Source organism: Nicrophorus vespilloides, unplaced genomic scaffold (genome assembly GCF_001412225.1).
Source record: "Nicrophorus vespilloides isolate i.1.1-1 unplaced genomic scaffold, Nicve_v1.0, whole genome shotgun sequence".
Lineage (NCBI taxonomy): Eukaryota > Metazoa > Arthropoda > Insecta > Coleoptera > Silphidae > Nicrophorus > Nicrophorus vespilloides.
The window spans coordinates 759,206-778,766 of NW_017100080.1; the positions used below are offsets into that span (position 1 = coordinate 759,206).

Genomic DNA, 19,561 nt, shown 5'->3' on the forward strand with positions numbered 1-19,561 from the left:
TGTAAATCAAGGGGCAATTTATTTTTAATTGGATCATTTCATAGCGGTACAAAAAGAAACGTGTTTTAATTACAATAAATGAACAATTCAATGTAGTTTTCTATTTTGAGGTAAGATTGTCAAGATTAGTTAATGAAAAATTCATGCCTATTCGAAATAATTAGCAAAGCAATAATTAAGCGGATTATTAAACAAACTAAATTGTATTTGATTGCAGGAATTCAGAGCATTCCGTGGGTGAAAGTTTCTTTGTTTGAAACGCGTTCAGTTTTGGTATTTATTGCTAAAGCAAAACAAATAAAGAATAATGAATTAAAAAATAGATCAAAAATAGTTTCGAGTTTACGCTTTGTGAAAATCGCGATGATTGCAATTTGGAAGGCTTTGGAATTTGAAAAAAATCAACAATGTTTGAATGGTGTAAGCAGATTTGAATTAGGTTTTGACATCTGCAATTTGTGTTTTTAATGTATAAGTTTTGGATTTGTAAGTAAAGTTGTTTGATGGGGTCTAGAATTTGTTTGTAGTGCATCTGGTAAGGTTGAAAGTAAGAGAAGAAAAAAAAATGTTAATGGGTCCAGATTTATTTAGTTTTTTTTTCTTGGATTTGAAGGCGTATCATATATTCGGCCTAGAAACGTCAGAGCAGATATTCTCCCTCCTTCGATGAAACCCGCAGATGGAGGGATGGAAATTTGCATTTAAATCAATGCCCGTATCGGAGATCCCGATTGGCACGAGGAGCACGTAATGTATGCTTGCTTTTTTTTTAAGATGAAGAAAAAGAAAGAGAGAAATATCTTACCGAAGAAGTAATATTTATAGGGCATTATCCGTGAGATGAGGCGACTGGAGCATCAACATCAATAACAACAATAACAACAACAAACAAGAACATAACCAAAACACTGACGAAGAAAAAGGACGCACGGTCAAGCAGCTCCATTCCATGCACACGTGAGTTTTCCGTTTTCAAATTTTCCCCCCTTAAGAAGACTGGTCTGGAAACTGTGAATGCTGATGATGGCCGGGATTTTTCTTGCCTCCGCCGAACAAACACGAGACACCACCGCACAACGCACAGAAGAGGAGGATAGAATCGAAAAGCCTTCCAAAACAGACGAAGGCGTCACCTACAGCAATGGCCATCCTTCGCCTACCCATAAACCTCTCCGCTCTTTGTTCTCTCTTGTTACCTACCTGTTCCACCTCTAAGCCATTTAACGGAACAGGTTGAAAGTACAGTCGTGAACAGAAGTCGGCTCGGTTCTGTCACGCACTAAAAAATCGCAATTACTGAAAGCCGAATCGCAAGGAGAGATGCTTAGAGTGACCAGTCGAGAGATGCAAAAGGATTAATTAAAACAGGAAGAACCTTGGAATACGAGTTTTGCTTACGGCCGCACTAATACGACCTCCATTGTTGCGGATGCAACGAAATCTGATAAACCCTCCCGATCACATTTGAATGATTTCCTCGATGTTCGAAAGGGAAGTTCCACCCAAAGTACCCGACCTCTTGAAATTATGCTTGATTTCGCCTCAAGGCGTGATCGAATTACAAAATGTTATTGCGCAACTTCGGAGCGGAACTTGGACAAATTCCTTATTATTCCGATTAATGTTATTAAATCCAGCGGGATGAAAGGTTACCCAAATAAATTACTCTTGCGAAACTTTCTTTCTTCGGTGAAAGTAATGCGCAGTGACTAAGCAGTTCAAACGCATAATAAACGAATGTAAACCGCGACTGGAAATCATAAACTTTTGTTGCATCGATTTAAGATCAGAATTAAGCTCGACGTTCAATATTTGCGGAAAAGCATCCATTCAGATTCAAGAGTATACTTTCTTTAGAGAGGAGCTCTTCACGAAATTGGAGCTATTTATCGCGGAGTAGCATCTTTTTAGTTAAAGGTGTGTAGCACTTTTGTGTTATACACGTAATTGAATTATTCGCAGGATTTAGATCAGATTATGCATCAAAAAAATACTTTTATCTTTCTTATTAACTTTATTGCTGGAGAGAAACGCTCAATTTAATTATAAAGATGCGTTGGATAAATAAGGATAATAAAGTAAATTGCTTTGTTGAGTAGACATTAAACATAATTAGGTACGAAAAAAAGGATTCTTTTTCGATAAAAAGGAAACGTAATTATTTTAATATAATAATGCGTGGGTCTGCAAAAAAATTGATAATGAAGCAAACAACCATACAATGTCAGACTAAAAATATTTCCTGAGATTTGCAAATATTTTTTTTAGTAATACTTGAGACAATGTGAAATGTTTTCGTGTATTTTGCGCTCTCTGGAAAAGCTGGGAAGCGCTTTGAGGGTGCGTGAAGTGGACATTTAATAATAAAGATAATAGAGAGAAAGGGAGTGAAAAATGTGTGAGTTGGGAATAAAGGGGAAGCGGCGTGAGTTCAGGACGGGGCAGGTATGCGGGGTGAGAGTTATGAGGATTACGTGTGTAGCTGGGAAAGATGTGTGTATAGTGTAAATATCAACATGGGAAACTGGGAGAATGGGAGTCCCTTTGGGAATAATTAATGATGTTGCGGCAATTCCGTGCAGAGCGATTCGATTATACGATCTAGCGTTGTCGAGCCAACAACCCCCTTGCCGCATTCCCTATCATCTTCTCTACGAGACAAAGAAAACCCTTTATTAGGGGCTAAATATGAAACATGTAATTTCTCACGCGCGCTCTGCAATTTTCCTTCGCGCCACTTATTCAAGGCACACTTTGTTCGACACAGCTTCCTCCTCTGTTTTTTTGTTGGTTTTCATTGATCCAGTTCGTGTTGTTTTAGTCAACAACTTTATTTGATGGATGGTCGAAGAAGGATCTCCGCTGATTTAAAATAATGGTTGGTTGGTTTGGTTGGTTGGTAGGCGCTCTAACTTAATGCGCCGGAAGCGGAGATAAACTCCTATCTACTTAACGGAGGTGATTTCAAGCGGTGCTCAATGTAAACCAATTAAGCGTTAACTTTAACCCCCTGAGCCGTCAAATGATTAAGTAGTCGAGAAGAATCAATGTTTTGCTGGATATATCATTACTAATTGCTGCGACCTAATTTATACTTTTGTGCTTTGCACATTAAATTCGTTGGGCCGGAATTAATTCGCACATTGCCTTTCACAAATTTAAAAAAGAAAATATATGGTATTTGGGAGGAAATAAAATGGTTTATGTATGCAATACATTATATTGTTTTGTCCATCTAATTTATTTCTCATACATTTTACAAGTACAATAAGGAAATTTCATACGCGGGAAAGTTTAATCTATGAAAGAAAGTTTATTCTCGATAAATGTTTTTTCTTATTATGATAGTATAAACATTTGTAAAATATATAAATTGATCTAATGGTTTAAAATTCTAAAATATTTGAGTTGTTCGATTTTTTGTCCTATAATTTGCGTCAATGATGGAATCAATATAATGATTGTTATGATTTTTCTAACTTATAATTTTTGTAAAATAAACTATGGTTAAACGGATACTTTTTAGATGCAGAGGTCGGCAACTCGCGGCTGTTTTGCTGACAAGTGCGGCTCCCAGCGTAGTTAAAATAGTAACATATTTGAAAATATTTGAAATTCTCCCTAGATGATGATTGCAGATCTATGAAAAATATGTACATTTAAAAACCCACTCCTCACGTATCGTTGCTATGAGTGACACACTAAACTTTTTCTAAACAGGAAATATCTTAACAATTCCTCTTTGGTACAAAAAATTTGCCGATGCTTGAATTATTGTTATCTTCAATTTTGAAATATTCTTGTAATGTAATCTTATTAGAAACTGTTTCTATCGGTCATTTGATAATTGCGTGCGGCTCCCTATTTTTATACAAATATTTTCTTGTCGGTTCTCGGAGGGCCACATTAAGAAAGATGTGTGCCCTAGACACCAGTTACTTTTTCTATTTGAGGGCCTCATTTTTTTTTATTTGGGCCTCTTGTAGTTTTAGCCCATTGTAGATACCCGATTGTGTATTAGATAAAAATATAAATTAATCAGACTATAACTAAGTAGCAATATAAATAATTAGTGATAGAATAATTAGAATACAACCACCTATTGATATTTGGAAGAGCAATTGCAATCAATTTACATGGGCAAATCACATTCTGAAATATCAATTTCAAAAAAACAATGTTAAAATAAATATCTAAAGAAATATGTAAAATCCACTATATGAGAAAGTCTAATTTGTTATTTTGGAATAGATCTTAGTAGAATAATAATGATCATTAAAAGTAGAATAATAATCATTAAAGGTAGATGAGAGCGAATACTCCAATTCAGCAATTATTTTTGTGATTGTATTAATATAAAAAAGTTTTTACCAAAATGACAAAAATAAACTTAAAGTATTCTACATTACATTTAATAATGAGAAAAATACTATAATTTCATCACGGAAATTTTTTAACTAAAAAATATTGAATAGTAGAAAACTTACTTGAAAAACAATTAGTTTATACTAGAACAACTGAATATAAAATGGTGGATGTACTTTACTGAATGACTAAAGATAAGTAATCAGTGTTTAATATAAGCTATTAATAGTTGACCGAAGCGACAAATGTGGCATACCACGACTTCATTAAGTTTTTCAAGTTTCGTATTGTTTTTGAGATTAAAAGAGAAAATTTATGTAAATGTAAGAAAACAGACTTTGGACAATGACTACAGAAGCAAACTGACTCATATACAGCTTCAAGTAAAAGAAAACAAACTAATTAAAAGCTAAAACGGAGCTGAACACAAAACATTAAAGAAATTGTTACAGGAAATAGAAAATAACAACGGGATAGACGTAAAATGCTGCTCTAAGATGACAATAATAAAATTTGGATTAAAAGAACGTACTTTTATAAAAAGAAAATAAATTAATTACTTGTTTTTAAAAAAAGGTTCTCACAAAATACAAACATAGTATGTAAATGAAACTCCTTCATGCGTAGTGCTTAGATTATGCATTAGATTTGGTAGATGTCTTCAACCAAATCATTTTTGTTAATTCATTTCAAATTAGCTTGGACGAAGGAGTGGACGAAGACAAGGAAAAATGGAATGCGACAGAGAAAGTCGAGAATAAGGAAAGAATAATGCCTATGAGAAATTCATGGTGCGGTGCTCCGAAATTATGTAAATCGTCGTTCCGAGTGGAACGGAAATGCTCTTCGTGGTCGGTAAACAGCGATTCCGGACGTAAACGTATAGAATGTACTTACCGTTGATACTTCTCTGGCCCTTTAACCTTCTGCCCACGGACGGTGACACCAGGGCAATCGTCCTTTCCGCTCTCAACGAGGACCTCTTCTCCGTCGGAACCTGAACGACGCTCTCCGCCCAAACGGCCTCGACCATCGAATCTATGCTTGCGGATCTCGGCATTTTACTGCTCAGCGTGTCTCTTCTAAACAAGAACATACAACATTGCTATTATTTACAGCTACATGAGTTTTGTATATTACTTACAAAGAAAAAAAGTAACTTGCGCGATTATTTGCAAAAGAAGATATGGTAGTTAAGAATACTATGTACATCTCGCAGTTATAACGCGATAATTGGTAAGTCTCATTCAGCAATTTGTTCATTTATTTGTAAAACAGCTATGGTAGATATATAAACATTTTTTCTAGATTCAAATCAACAATTAACACGTTAATTGGTAAATGTCACTTAATAAGTTTCAGAGTCATGGAAACTATGCACATATTATTCATGCAACGCGATACTTGGCAAGTTATTTGGTAAGCATCACTTAGTGAGTCAAGGAAAGTACTAAAATCTTTTAAAGTTAATTGGTAAGCGTCGATGGTATGAATTCGATTTTGTAGATACGACAGCCAGGTTTTGTTATACATTATTTTCCATTGTATAAACGTATCATAAAGTGATTTAGCGTCAACATCAAACTTAATTGGCTATAAATACATGGTTATAAAGGAATTTATCATTTCTTAAGTCATCTAATTTTAACAAAAGTCAATGATAGCACTTACATCATTATTGTATTGTATTATCTTTCTATACTATCTTTCTAAAATTTCTTGTAATTACATTTAGATACTATTTTGTCTTGGTTTGATTAAAAAAAAATGATATACAAATATTATATGTAAATATTTAGTAAAAATTTGTAATTATTAAGCACTCATAAAAATTGATTTAAATACTTTTATAATCAAATATAGTTTTATTCATATTTTTTTTATTGATGTTATGAAATTTATGCATAGAATTATAATTAATTTTTGTTAAATTAGGTTAGAATAATTTATATTAGAAGTTTATATTAAACTTTTCTTAATAAGTTGTAGGTGATAAAATATATTTGATATGACAATAGACATTTTTATCTGTTAAGTAATTCTCATCTACGCTAGGGAGATTTACTTATACAGTCAATTTTTAATACAAATGTGAAAGTAATCAATAACAGTGCATTAATAGCCTTTTTATATTTCCAATAAAATAAATTTTATAGAAATTATACTTTGGTCGTTAATAACGATAATTTACTCAGTCCATCCCCGTTGACTTTGAAGGCCCTTGGCTAAAATTGTTCCGGGCCCTCAACAAACATTATTTGGGGGTCACGAGGCCCCAATGATAGGGGGGAACCTTGACTAACACTATGTGATGTTGATTGTGTAAATTGTTAGCCAAAATACGGCTCTGAATTCACTGTATAATAAAAAAATAATTAATTTTATGAAAAGTTGGTTGCATAAGTTTCTTAATTTCAATTTTGAATAAAGAATCTTGTGAAGACGAAAATCCAACACAAACAAGTTGGTTCGATCCTTCAAAAATCAACAAAAATTTCTGAGGGGCTAAACAAAAAAAGTATATTTGTCAGTATTAATATTAAAAATGTATTGTTAATATTCACCTAGTTTTACAAATTTTATTCCTTAGAATGTTTATTACCTTCTTGTAACCTTTAATTTGTCTAAGAATAATTAACAAGAACTGTAATTTGTTGGTTGTGTGTGTGTTTATTGTATTTTAATCACGAAGTATTATTAAAATGAATTATAAATTACTTGAAATTTCATGAAAGGTATACAGTCAACCCTCCTATAACGCGGTACTCTCAGAACGCGGAGCTGAAATTGCGACAGCCCTCCTATAACGCGGTACTCTTACAGCGCGGTTTCCGTCCAACAGCATCCCATAAGTTCCTTCCGCGCAGCTTAGTTATAAGCTAGAACTGGCTAGAATTATCAATGAAGGAGGTTATTCACCTGATCAGATTTTTAACGCTGATGAGACGGCATTATATTGGAAAAAACTACCATCTAGGACTTTCATTCTGAAAAATCAAAGGCGTGCTCAGGGGTTTAAACTTTCAAAAGAACGTATCACCCTTCATGTGTGCAGCAATCTATCAGGGAGCCTGATTATAAAACCAATGTTAATAAATCGTTCTTCAACTCCCCATGTAATGAAAAACATTAATAAGGCCCAATTGCCTGTATTCTGGCGATCTAATAAGAAAGCTTCGATGACTTAAGATTTATTTAAGGATTGTTTTTTTAATTGTTTTATCCCGGCTGTGGAAACCTATACGATGGACAAAAAATTGTATTTCAAAATTTTATTGGTTCTTGATAACGCCGGTTGCCACAACATAGAACTGGATCATCCAAATGTAAAAATTGTCTTCCTTTCTCCTAACTGCACGTCATTAATACAACCTATGGACCAAGGAGTCATTCAAACTTAAAAAAAAAAACATTTTCGAAACAGTGAAAATAAAACCCTTACTCAAGTGTGGATGGAATTTTCAATTTTAAATTGTATTAGAACCGTGTCATCGGCTTGCGCGGAAATTAAACCATCAACGCTTAATTCGTGTTGGAAACCTCTTTTACCTCAAATGGTTCAAGCAATACAAATGATTCTACAATTTCACTCCCAGTTACAGAAATAGTAAACATTGCTTCTCGTTTAAGCGATGAATAATTTGCAGTAAACCATCAGGATGTAAGAGAACTAGTACTCGGGGAAGAAACTTTAGATGAGGAAGAACTGATGGAATTAATTAATGCATCCACCTCAAATGCATTGGTAAACGAAAATAAGGAAAACGAATGGGTGCCAAATCTCGATTTACAAGATGTGCAAAAAGGGCTAAATTTGGCAAAAGAATTAGAACTTCATTTCATTCAAACTGATTGTTCAACGGTGCGCAGCGCAAAGTTTAAAAGAGAGTTAAGAAATTGCTTAGCTCCTTATAGAGAGGTTTTAGTGGACTTACAAAAAAAAAGCTACAATCGAAAATCAATGTGAAGATGAACAAAGTGATGAAGACATTTTGCCCATTAAAAGAAGACGAGTTAGGCGACTCATATCTGACAGCGAGGATGAGTGTTGAAAGATTACATAATTTTACAAAAGACTTCATTGTTTTTGTTGAAAAACAGTCTTTTAGTTTAGTTTTTGTTTCATTTTTTTTATCAATCCTTATATGAACTCTTCAATTCAATTTAATAAAAAGAATGTATAATTTATCTTGTCTTTTGTATTTATTGATCTCCATATAACGCGGTACGAATGATGTGATTTGTACTAATTCCGAGTTTCTTATAGCGCGGTTTCCATATAACGCGGTACGCACTCACCGTGTTATAGGAGGGTTGACTGTAGCAATATATCAAATTACCATAACCTAATTAAATTTTAAAGCCATCTCCTGGGCCAGTAAAAACAAGAAAAAAAAAAGGTGTTTGCAAAAATACCTAACAAGGTGTTGCGTATTATTGTATTCAAAACGTCACATAAATCACCACTGATTATGGCTTTTTAAGCCAGGTTTTAAAACCACCCTGACACGAAAAAAAGAAAATATATCCCACCGAACTAAGCCGTATGAAATATGCACTGGGAAAAAAATGAAACTCACGTTTGTGCGTATTTATCCTTTATATTTTTTTATGTATATATATACATATTTTTTTTGTGTTCCGAGATAGCTGTCTTAAAGTATATTATATCAGGGGACGTCACTGAGACGCGAAAGATTGGCATCAAATTTTCAGGAAGGTGCGCGCATAAATCTCGCGGTGTTTCCGTGGAAAACTCAATTTATACCGAAAACTTGTAAATTATTAAGACCGTCTCTCATCTTAATTGAAATGCAACTAAAATGACATTTGTTATATATAACTTACAAGATTTAATTTCGTTATAGATGTAGAAGATTTCTTGATTTATTTAATTAGGTTAATTTTATATATCGAAAGAAATTGCTTTTAACTTTTTTAATAAAAGTAATTGTTTAAAAGATAAAGCAATTTTGAAGATTATTTAAATTTATATAATGCACAAAATTTGCTGATTAATGTGGATATTTAACAAAAAATTAAAAAAAACTTCTAATGCTGAAAAATAACTTCAGATATTAATTTGGAAAAGGCAACTGTATTTCAGAATTTTCACTGTTAAAACTGTATACACTTGTTGCAGTTACAACCAGAATGATGTTTTTTTGCATAAATTTATACATAACATTAAAGATATATTCTCATGTTATATGAAATTAATAGTAGTTGTTACATCTGACATTGACATTGTGAATTAAATTTGTATTATTTGGGATCCATGATGAAATACTAATGGATTATTACTGTTTTACTCTCATCTTACTCTATGTTAATCAATGACTATCAAGCGTATATTTGAGAATACGTAATGTATTGTAGTTGGTACACCTGACAGTCATTTATGTAACATATTACGCATAGCGCGGATGCATGTAGTGTTTTCCTTAAATTTATAGAAGTCGGTACCTATGTATAAATAGTGATGAATTGGAGCAATTTCAATATCATCGTACTCTATGACTAGGAACAATATATTAAATATTATATTACATAATGTGTTGTATCTAGTACATCTCTCATGTTACGTATAGTGAGCATGTAAGTAGTGAATTAAATGACAAACCAGTCTATTTTATTAGAAACAATATATTAAACATTAAATTATATACTTGCGTATAGTGTGGATGAATACAATGAAATAAATGTATATATGTAGTTATTCATGAAAAAAACAGTAATAAATTGTAAATATCACTATCATGATAATCAATAACCATCAACAATATGTAATAGTTGGTACACATGTAACATATTACGTATAGTGTGGATGAATATAGAAGTTTGTATACATGACTAAATAGTGATTTCATTGTACTCCATGATGATCAATGATTATCGATAATATATTAGCTGATATTTTAGATAACGTAATCTATAGTGGTTGGTACACCTGTCACATTTATGTCTAATGTTACGCAAAATGTGAATGTATGTATTAAATTTATATAAGTTGGTATCCATGACAAAATAATGATGAATTCTAACTGTTTCACCATTATCGATATACATGATAATCAATGAATACTATTAATTAATTATTATAAACATAATTAGTTAAAAACCCTAATAAATATGAATAATGAAACGTAATGAATTTATATATAAAAATACATTGATCAATATAGATATTTGAAATTGTAATTAGATTTAATAGAAATATAGTAGGAAAAATTGGTTTATATTTAATATCACATAATAAAGTTAAATGAATAATCTCCTTGTCAATGAACAGTTTGGAGGAAAATATATTATATAATCAATTTACTACAAACAAATTACAAATCTTTGTACATATGGAAGGAATTATAGTTTGTGTGATTAACACATAATTATGTGAATAACTTCTCATTTAATGGTGTCTTATCTAACAAATTTATTACTTATAAAATATGCAAGTTAATATCAAAATTTTCTGAGTGAGACAGCCCAATGAACAAACAAGTATAGTACGATAAGTGAAAATTAATTTTATATAAGCAGCAAAATTCCAAGTGCAAATAAAGTTATCGGAGTGAAACCGCTCAAAGTACCGTCAAAAGATAAATCGATTAAACTGAATTATCGCTCGCTTAGGAAGTTTCCGCTACTTTGTTCTTCCCTTAATACAAGACCAGATAGTGTCTTTGCTCCGTGTCCAAATGGCGTTTAGTAAATAATGTCTGCGCTAATAAAACGGACGTTGACCACGTGAACTTAGGTCAATACGATGTGTGTTCTTTAACGCTCGTAGAAGTGCATGGATCTAAAGCAAAACATAATAAAAAAATATGAAAATCAATACAGCTCGCTGAATAAGCATCTTTATATATTCAGAAGGAGATGGTAGAAGTTGGTAAACTTCTTCTTTCGGTGAATCGAAAACAAAAAAATATTTATGAACGTCGCAAAAAATAAAAGAACAATTCGATTTATTTGTGGAGATTCGTTAATTTTTAATGATGTTCGTTCGTTTCGATGGAAAATTAGCTGTTACGTCGCAATGGACGCGTATTTGATCCTTTGGAAATGGGCTTTGCCATCCGGGATGATAATGGACAGGAACAACGCGACGAATCTCTCGCTGCGAATTCCCGATAAATTGCCAATTTATCTCAATCTATTCGCCCATCATTCCTGTTACAAATTACCCTCAGAAGACATTACAGAAATCAACAATAACAACATTATTAAAAGAAAATATATCCAGGAAATTTGTAATAATTTTTTTTTTGTAATCATTTCGGACTTTTTTCTTCCACCTACTAGAGTTCATTGACCCATATGGCAATGGAGTAATTTAATATTAAATTATTGTTATATAACGTTCCAATATTGTAATTTTTATAATAAAAATATAATTTAACTCTGGTTAGTAGTAGTTTTTAATGGTTTATACGTGTTTGTGTTGTGATTCAATTTATAATACAAATACAAATTTAACATACAAATGTTATTTATTTAGTAAAGTTTAATTTTAACAGTCATACAAAATAAATAATAAATATCTAGAAATATCACCAACAAAGTTTTAGTAAATTAGTTAACAATCTTAAAAACAAGTATAAATTATTATTTCTCTACTTGTCATTGATGTTAATGAGATTACGTAATTATGATTTTAGATTGCATTGAGTTAAAAATGTAATAATTTTGTTATCTAAACTACATGTGTATGTCTCAAAAGTATGTTAATATATTCAGTCTTCGCAAACACCACTGTAAAATAATCGTATAGTTAATAAGACTCTTTAACTATATATTTTAGTTAATTTCTTTGTTATTTAGTTATATTTGATTAAATTAATTGGCATAAATTGTCATCGATATTTATTTGAATATTTTCTATTTGCACCATATTATTCTACTTCAAATATACGATTTTTCTATAAAGTTTGTCTACAACAATAAAATATGATGAAAGTTCCTGGATCTGATTTGAAGAAATACTAGAATCCAATAAGAGATATAGGATATAATCCGTGGGACCGTGCATCTCTCTAAGTGATGTAGGGTCGATAAGGTTCGTAAAGAATAAAAAAAATTGCAACCCTTTCATGACATATTCATTATGAGAAAAGGGCTTCTGTCCTCAAGTTATCCTTTAATGCAAAATGATACAACGGTATGATAAAATGAAATACCTGAGATGAATAACTTGAAACTAAGTTGACTGGTTGTTACTTGAAAACTCTTATTTCTTTCAAAAAATTATTATTTCTATTTCAGTTTTGCATTATTTATATATATTCATGATAGACAACCTAATAAAACCACAATTGGCATAGAAAATGTTGATTTTTATTTATATTTCTAAACTTTAAAATTTAATTCGAAATAATATGTATTTATGTAAATATTTAAGAAGTGTTGGACAAAAAACAATATATTTTATTTTAGATCTATTCCAATATGTAATCACATTAATGATGAACAAAAAGTGTTAGTTGGTGCCCCAAATTAGAATTCACAATATGTCTTTTGCCCATTCCATATTTATGCCCGGGGCTTCAAAATCCTAAAAACGGCAATGCTAGTAAGCATGCATGACTTTAAACATAAATGACAGTCAGGTGTAACAATTATTATTGGTACATCTGATTGATATGGTTACCATAAAGTCCAATGATAAACTTATATAATGTTGTACGGTAAATATCTTTAAAAAAATAATCAGAGAGAAAGCCATTTCATGCAACTAAATGTGAAGAAAATGGTAGTTACCTTTCCCAGCTGAGTCTGCGAATGACGCTGGTTTCATCTATTGCGACGTTCGATTTCGAACTCTGGTTGAGCAGTTTGGATAGACGATTGAAAGCGTTGCTTCCGGTATTCGGGCTTGACATCTTGTAGTGCTTGGCTGCAATGACGTGTGGGGCTGGCACTCTGCGAAAGGGCGGTTGGGAACGGCCGTCGAGGGACGGAACAGAACAGAGCCAGGAACGTTTCAACACAAATTTGATTACGTAGGCGCGAAGTGATTTTACCTGAGCAGTAGAGTGCTTTCCGAGGCGCCCTTTTCCGGTACGTAATTCGCACCAACACATAGTCGTGATATGGCTGATTTCCGCCGGACGTCGAGGGCGGCGGCGCTGTCATCTCTGCTGAAGGACACACGGGAAGCATGGAACCTCGAGGCAAGGCTACTCTTGGAGCAGCTACCCACCATCGGACTAATTTTCGGAATATCTACAATCAAATCGTCTTTGAAAGATTTTTTTTTTGTTCTTTTTAAAATATGTCTTATACTTAATACTATTATAAATATATGTCAAGTTTTAATGGTTTCTGGTTTATATTCATATTTTTGATATGTTTTCTATGTTGTATTCTAATTGACATGACAAACATCAAAGTTCATATTCATTTTAATTATATTATTATTATAACTATTGCACTTGAGACAAAAACTTAGATTTATAAGAAATATAATGCATATTTGAAAGAAAATACTTATGGTTTTTCTTTTATAATGATGATATAATTACGTTTTAATTTCTTAATTATATTTTTCATATTGTTTCATTAAATATTGTTGTTTTTCTAATTTTGTGTGTATTTACTAAATTGTATATTGGAAAAATATTTTTTTAAGAGATATTACGTCTTATATTTAAGAATGTGTTGGATAGTTACATAGACTCATCATATGCAGACGAGCGGCGAATATATTCGCCATATCCTTTACACAGAACACTTTGCTTATGAAATATTGTAGTGTGCATTTATCAAATTTTACTTCAACCGTAGCTCTTAGTGAGGTGCCATTAGTTTTATATACATCAGCAATACATGTATTTTTTTTATTATATCATTATTTATCTATTTTTTTGTATGGTTATAGTGAAAATATATTATGAAATGCGGCATTTAATATAAAAGTAATATAATAAGTTGACGGTATGAATCTTTGTTTTTGATGAACCTTTGACGTTATTTCTGTAGAGACGCAATTCATTTTACAAAAATTCACCACAATGTTATAATACTCAGCAGTTTCGAAAAACTAGTTAAAAAATCTCCGTCAAAAAGGGCTAAATATGGTGGATCCTCAGTTATTGATCGTCTCGATTTCAGTTCCCAAATAAAAACTTATTGATTTTCGAATATAAATTCGGTAAGCCAAACTGATTATTAGGTTTTTCTTTTTAGGAATAAATTATATTCAACAGAGTATATCATTTATATTTTACTGAAATAGTAAAATAAAGTGCAAGGAACTGATGATACAAAACATATTTTTTTAGTGTAATATATCTTAACACTAAACATATCTACAAGTGGTTTAAGTGCATTTAAAACGCCTTTATAAGGAACCATGAATAAGTTTATCAAATATTTTATTATTTCATTTACTTTTCAATAATAGTTTATATACAAACGTAAATATCATATTTAACACTAGATTTAGGGAATTTGTTTCATTTCTAGAATATATTATAAATTTACTGAAAAAAGACAAAATGTATTAAGTCAATAATTTAATAAATACTACGTACTAATTGATTTCTTGTATATTGCATAAATATAAAATAATTGATACGATTTAGTAAATTGAAACTCAATCAAAATATTTTATAATTTAGTTTACATTTTATTGGCTTGCTTTAATTCATTTTATTTGAATTTTTGTTGATTTTTTTAACTAACAAAGATTTATTTGCTTATTATTTATTGTCATTACATCGTGAAATATATCTTTACATTAACATGAAATAAAATCCGTTTGTCGTATGTATTATGTGAATGTGTGTAGGTAGAATGCAATTATACTAAATCTCATTCAAGTACTATACTCGTTACACGTTGCTTAACTTTCGTATGATTTTATCGCCACTTAAAATGAATTACCTATTAATTTCACATAAAAATGCCAAAGGAAATTCAAATGATTAAGTGCCTAATAAATCTGTGGGTAATTAAAGAACACGTCAGATGAAAAAAAAGTGATGCACATTTCAGTAATCCGATTTGTTATGCAACAAGAAACATGATTTAATAACGAATATCGCGCGGCATACACGTTACATGGGATGCAGAATTGCATTTAATAAAGCGGCCAGGATTGACAATTTCCGCAAAGTCGCAAGTATAATGAAAACCGGAAGCGACTTTAAATCCTGCGGAAGCGACTAATGAAGGTACGAGCAAACGAAGCACGTTCTTCGTCCCAAGCCCGGTCGAATTACCTGGTTGTTTCAAATTGCCGAGCTGTGCCTGCAGGATGCTCACGCCCGGAACGACAATGGCTGGAAGTGTCCTGGATCTTAACAAAGGCGGCGGTGCCTTCTTCCCTCCAGTCCTGCTGGCGCTCTCCAATCCCGCGCAGGAAGCTCTCTGGTCAATCCTAGTAGCCGCAAGTTGAGCACTGCAACGAAAGAAGAATACATACAAAAAAACCGTTACCAAAGCTTTATCACAAAATTCTGAATAATCGCAATTGTGCAACGTATCCTTGAGTTCCAATTTCTTTACGAAACAATATTTATCTACGTGCTCCTTATCGATTTATCAAGCCGCAAGATAAAAATACTGGTGTATTTGATACAATTTGCACGTTCAGTTGGAACTACGCGCGCACTGAATTACGTATACGCAGTATTGCATATTAAGTTTCTGCTGTTTGATCGACTGTCCAGATGGAGAAGGAAGTCGGTAATTTGGCGGAGACCTTCGCGAAGATCCAAGCGGGGATCTCGCATTTTCAGGACAGCGTTACCAACATGAATCTCAATCCGACCTTGAAGCAGGTCCACAAGATGGAGTACCATTACAAGCAGATCTTGAATAAGCTGGAGCAAGTTCAGTACCACATGGAGCAGATCGAAGAGTGCTGCAAGATTATGGGGAACGTTGATAAGGATGGGCAATTCATCCGCGGGGATATTGTTAGGGAACGAGTGAGGATGTTGAACTGTCTTAGCCCATCCTTCCTCGAGCCCAATCTTCGGGAGTTCAGACAGGCGGAAAGTGTCTTCCACAAAACCAAGAGGAAATCGCGGTCGGAAAATAATTTGGTATCGACTGGGGATAGGATGTGCGTGGATATTGATATAGATGGTATTGGAAAACAGATGCAAGCGCAGTCCCAGATGATCTTTAACTATAACCAGGATGATTTACCCAAGGTCGTCGATTGCTTGGTAAAACACGACGATAAGACTGAATATAGTTGACTTTAATCTCGTTTTGCTTGCAGATGAAGTCCCAAAAATAATCTAATCTTATAATTGTATTGTTCAATTAAAATGTTAGGTATATAAATTGTGATACTGCACCAATTACCTTATACTTTTACTAATTATAACTAATATTATAATAAAGAGTTTTCATCAAAGTAATTAATATTTTATTAATTAAAACCTCAATTTTAATCAAATTTCTTATTAAAAATATTAAATCTTATTAATCCTTAGGTATGAAATATAGTTATTTCTTTGACAGTTTGATCACTCTCTTCTTATCTAATTGTTAATTAGTTAATGTCAAAAATATTTTCGATAACTTATTATTTACAACAATTATATTAATTAATTTGTTTGTCTTTTTACTTATTTCATCATATTTTTATTACAGGAAATTTAATAAAATATCTCGTACTAATCGAGAACCTATTAAGATATTAATATTATTGTTATCTCTCTCAGTAATAATAGTAAATTTATAATTTAACAACATACAATGGATAATTGATGTTTCAAATATAACGAACGAAAAATATTGACAACTGAGTTAAAAATACTATTTTAATTAATAAAAGATAATAATTGATGAACTCCTAAACAATTCAATTGAATCAAGTACTAAACATATTATCTTCAACATAAAATTCTATTTTTAATCTATTTCTAACGTTATAGATCAATACTATTGTTTTAGCAAATTTGTAAAATATGCTCTTTAAAAACATTACGAGAACAATAGAAATAAGATAGTGTCAATATTGAACCAATAATTTGATGACAAATTATTGTTATATATTATTATCATACTGATAATAGTATATATAGCAATAGCAATACGAATTCGTTCGTTAAATAGTCATTCGAATATCTTCATAAAATACAAATATTTAATACATAAAAGTATTAAGATTAACTCTTTTCACATTATATTACTAGTTAATCAATATTTATATGTACTGCAATTAACAGTTAACAATTCATTTAGTAAGTAAGTATTACATCATAAGTTTTTTTTTTCAAATTTTATATTTTCATAATATTTTAAGTCTTTCTATTACTTCAACACAAATAGTTGTCAAAACTTTTATAATAGAGTTTTATAACCAACACTATACTTTCTCATTAATGTTCAAAATATTGGTTAATGTAATATTTATGTCAAAACATATTTTAATAGTATTAAATAGTCAATAACTTAATTTTTGTATGTTTCAGTGTTCAAATAAGTATTATTTTTGTAATTAAAATATTAAATACCTATAATTATATATTGGGTAAAGTATTAATCGCTGCAAACTTTTTCTTAATTATAGTAAGATGTCATATATAGAATACTAAAAAAACATTTATATTAAAATAAACTCCTTTATTTTAATATATATTTAATTAGTATTGTCATAACAACAACAACAGAAACAACATTAAAATTAATGACGTTTTGTCTTCTACAAATAAATACCAATTAAGTGTAATCTCGCATAGACCGTATTGCATTCGGTAATTGCTTCGAGTACGGACATACAAATATATATATATATATATATATATAATATTCGTTCGGATCAGTTGTGATGTGTATTGCACGATGAATAGAGAGATGTGTGTTTTGGGTAGATAAGACTCCCTTTTATCAAAGCCCAAATTATCATAAAGCATACACCGCCGGAGATAAGAAGTTACGCTTCAGCGAGAGAGCCTAGTTACGAAAGTGTTGCTGTCACAATTGCTATGCCATTTCTAACCTGAAACTGAATGTAAGTAAATCGTAGAAGCGGCGACAGACGGGACAAAAACAAACAGTTTTGCAGTGATTTCAGATGGGCGGCAAATCGTCGAAATCGAATCTGAGTCGGACGGATTCGATGCGCAAGTCTTCGGTGAAGAATATGGTGCAGGAGATGAAACGGAAATGGGAGAAAGTCGGTGACGAATTGTGGGGGTTGCCCGAAGTGAACGAGTCGCATGAGGTGTACGTGGAGCTGAAGGAGAAGATAACAGAGTTGAGGAGCGAGCTGGAAGGTTTGAGTGATGATATCAAGAAAAAGGATACCGCTTTGGTGGATTACTACATGGATAGGTATCATGCATACATGTGCGTACTTGAAAAGAAGACCGTGCTTCCGCAGAAGGTGGTCAATTGCGGAAAGGCTGTGTCCACGCCAGAGTTGAGGGAATCGCTGGAGAGCAATACGAATTCTCTTAAGAAAAAGACGAAGAAGAGCAGGACGCAGCAGCGCGAAAGGCGTGTCACTAAAGAAGAGAAGAACATGAACGAGATCGACAGAATCCGACAGGAGATGATGCCGATGCGCGATGAAATATTGGTGTTTAAGGGGCAGAAGAACGACCGTGTTTACCATTTCTTGGAGGAGAGCTTCTTAAGGTTTGCGAGCAAATTGGAAGGTATTGAGACGTTCGATTTTCCGCAGTTGAAGCACGAGAAGAAGATCGCTATTACGTATGCCAAAGAATCAGTGGAGGTGCTCCAACAGATCGTGGACAGAAAGGAGAGGGCGACTCAAGAAGAAGAAGAAGAGGTTCCGGTAGTAAAATTCAAAGAGTTCCGAGCGCAGCTGGAGAACAAGTTATCGGTGCATCCTAGTGTACGTAGCACGATGGGAATGGTGAAGTTGAAGAGCTACTCTGATGAAGTTGAATGTCTACAAGTAACCAAAAGCATCGAAAGTTTGGACGAAGAGTATGCCAGCAGCAGTTCCATGAGTTGCTCTTCGGATAACTACGAAGAACGTCAGGAGGTGCGACGCGATGTATTTAACATAAACACGTTGAAAGTAACCTCAATTTGATGACTGATAATTTATGTGCGTGCGCTTGCATGCATGCACGTATGTAAACTTTATAATAATATTTCCCGACTTGTAAATAAATTGAATAAATATATATGAAGAATGCGAGAGAGGTTTTGTAGGGCGTTAGCTGGTAATTAAATATCAGATAAATGCTGCGACAGATAT

At 32.3% G+C, this 19,561-nt stretch overlaps 3 protein-coding genes across 5 annotated transcripts in view; 2 read left to right on the forward strand and 1 right to left on the reverse strand.

Moving 5' to 3' along the window:
- The window catches only part of LOC108566897 (ankyrin repeat and fibronectin type-III domain-containing protein 1), a 48,013-nt gene extending 32,347 nt beyond the window's left edge, over positions 1-15,666 (reverse strand). For 2 of the 3 annotated variants that reach the window (XM_017927011.1, XM_017927013.1), the window contains exons 1-4: positions 15,591-15,666; positions 13,389-13,590; positions 13,126-13,287; positions 5,263-5,447 (exon numbers count right to left, since the gene is read on the reverse strand). In XM_017927011.1, coding sequence (XP_017782500.1) covers positions 5,263-5,447; positions 13,126-13,287; positions 13,389-13,570 — 529 coding nt within the window. In that variant the 5' untranslated portion in view covers positions 13,571-13,590; positions 15,591-15,666. Of the gene's footprint in view, positions 1-805; positions 1,409-5,262; positions 5,448-13,125; positions 13,288-13,388; positions 13,591-15,590 lie in introns of those variants that run through there. The other variant, XM_017927014.1, reaches the window with a different exon arrangement.
- Positions 15,667-15,819: 153 nt separating this feature from the next.
- Positions 15,820-16,693, forward strand: LOC108566898. The gene is made up of 2 exons (XM_017927015.1): positions 15,820-16,544; positions 16,601-16,693. The coding sequence occupies exons 1-2, from the start codon at positions 16,041-16,043 to the stop codon at positions 16,616-16,618; spliced, it is 522 nt and encodes a 173-aa protein (XP_017782504.1). The 5' UTR covers positions 15,820-16,040; the 3' UTR covers positions 16,619-16,693.
- Positions 16,694-18,206: 1,513 nt separating this feature from the next.
- LOC108566861 lies at positions 18,207-19,457 on the forward strand. The gene is made up of 2 exons (XM_017926945.1): positions 18,207-18,340; positions 18,395-19,457. The coding sequence occupies exon 2, from the start codon at positions 18,404-18,406 to the stop codon at positions 19,391-19,393; it is 990 nt and encodes a 329-aa protein (XP_017782434.1). The 5' UTR covers positions 18,207-18,340; positions 18,395-18,403; the 3' UTR covers positions 19,394-19,457.
- Positions 19,458-19,561: the final 104 nt, after the last annotated feature.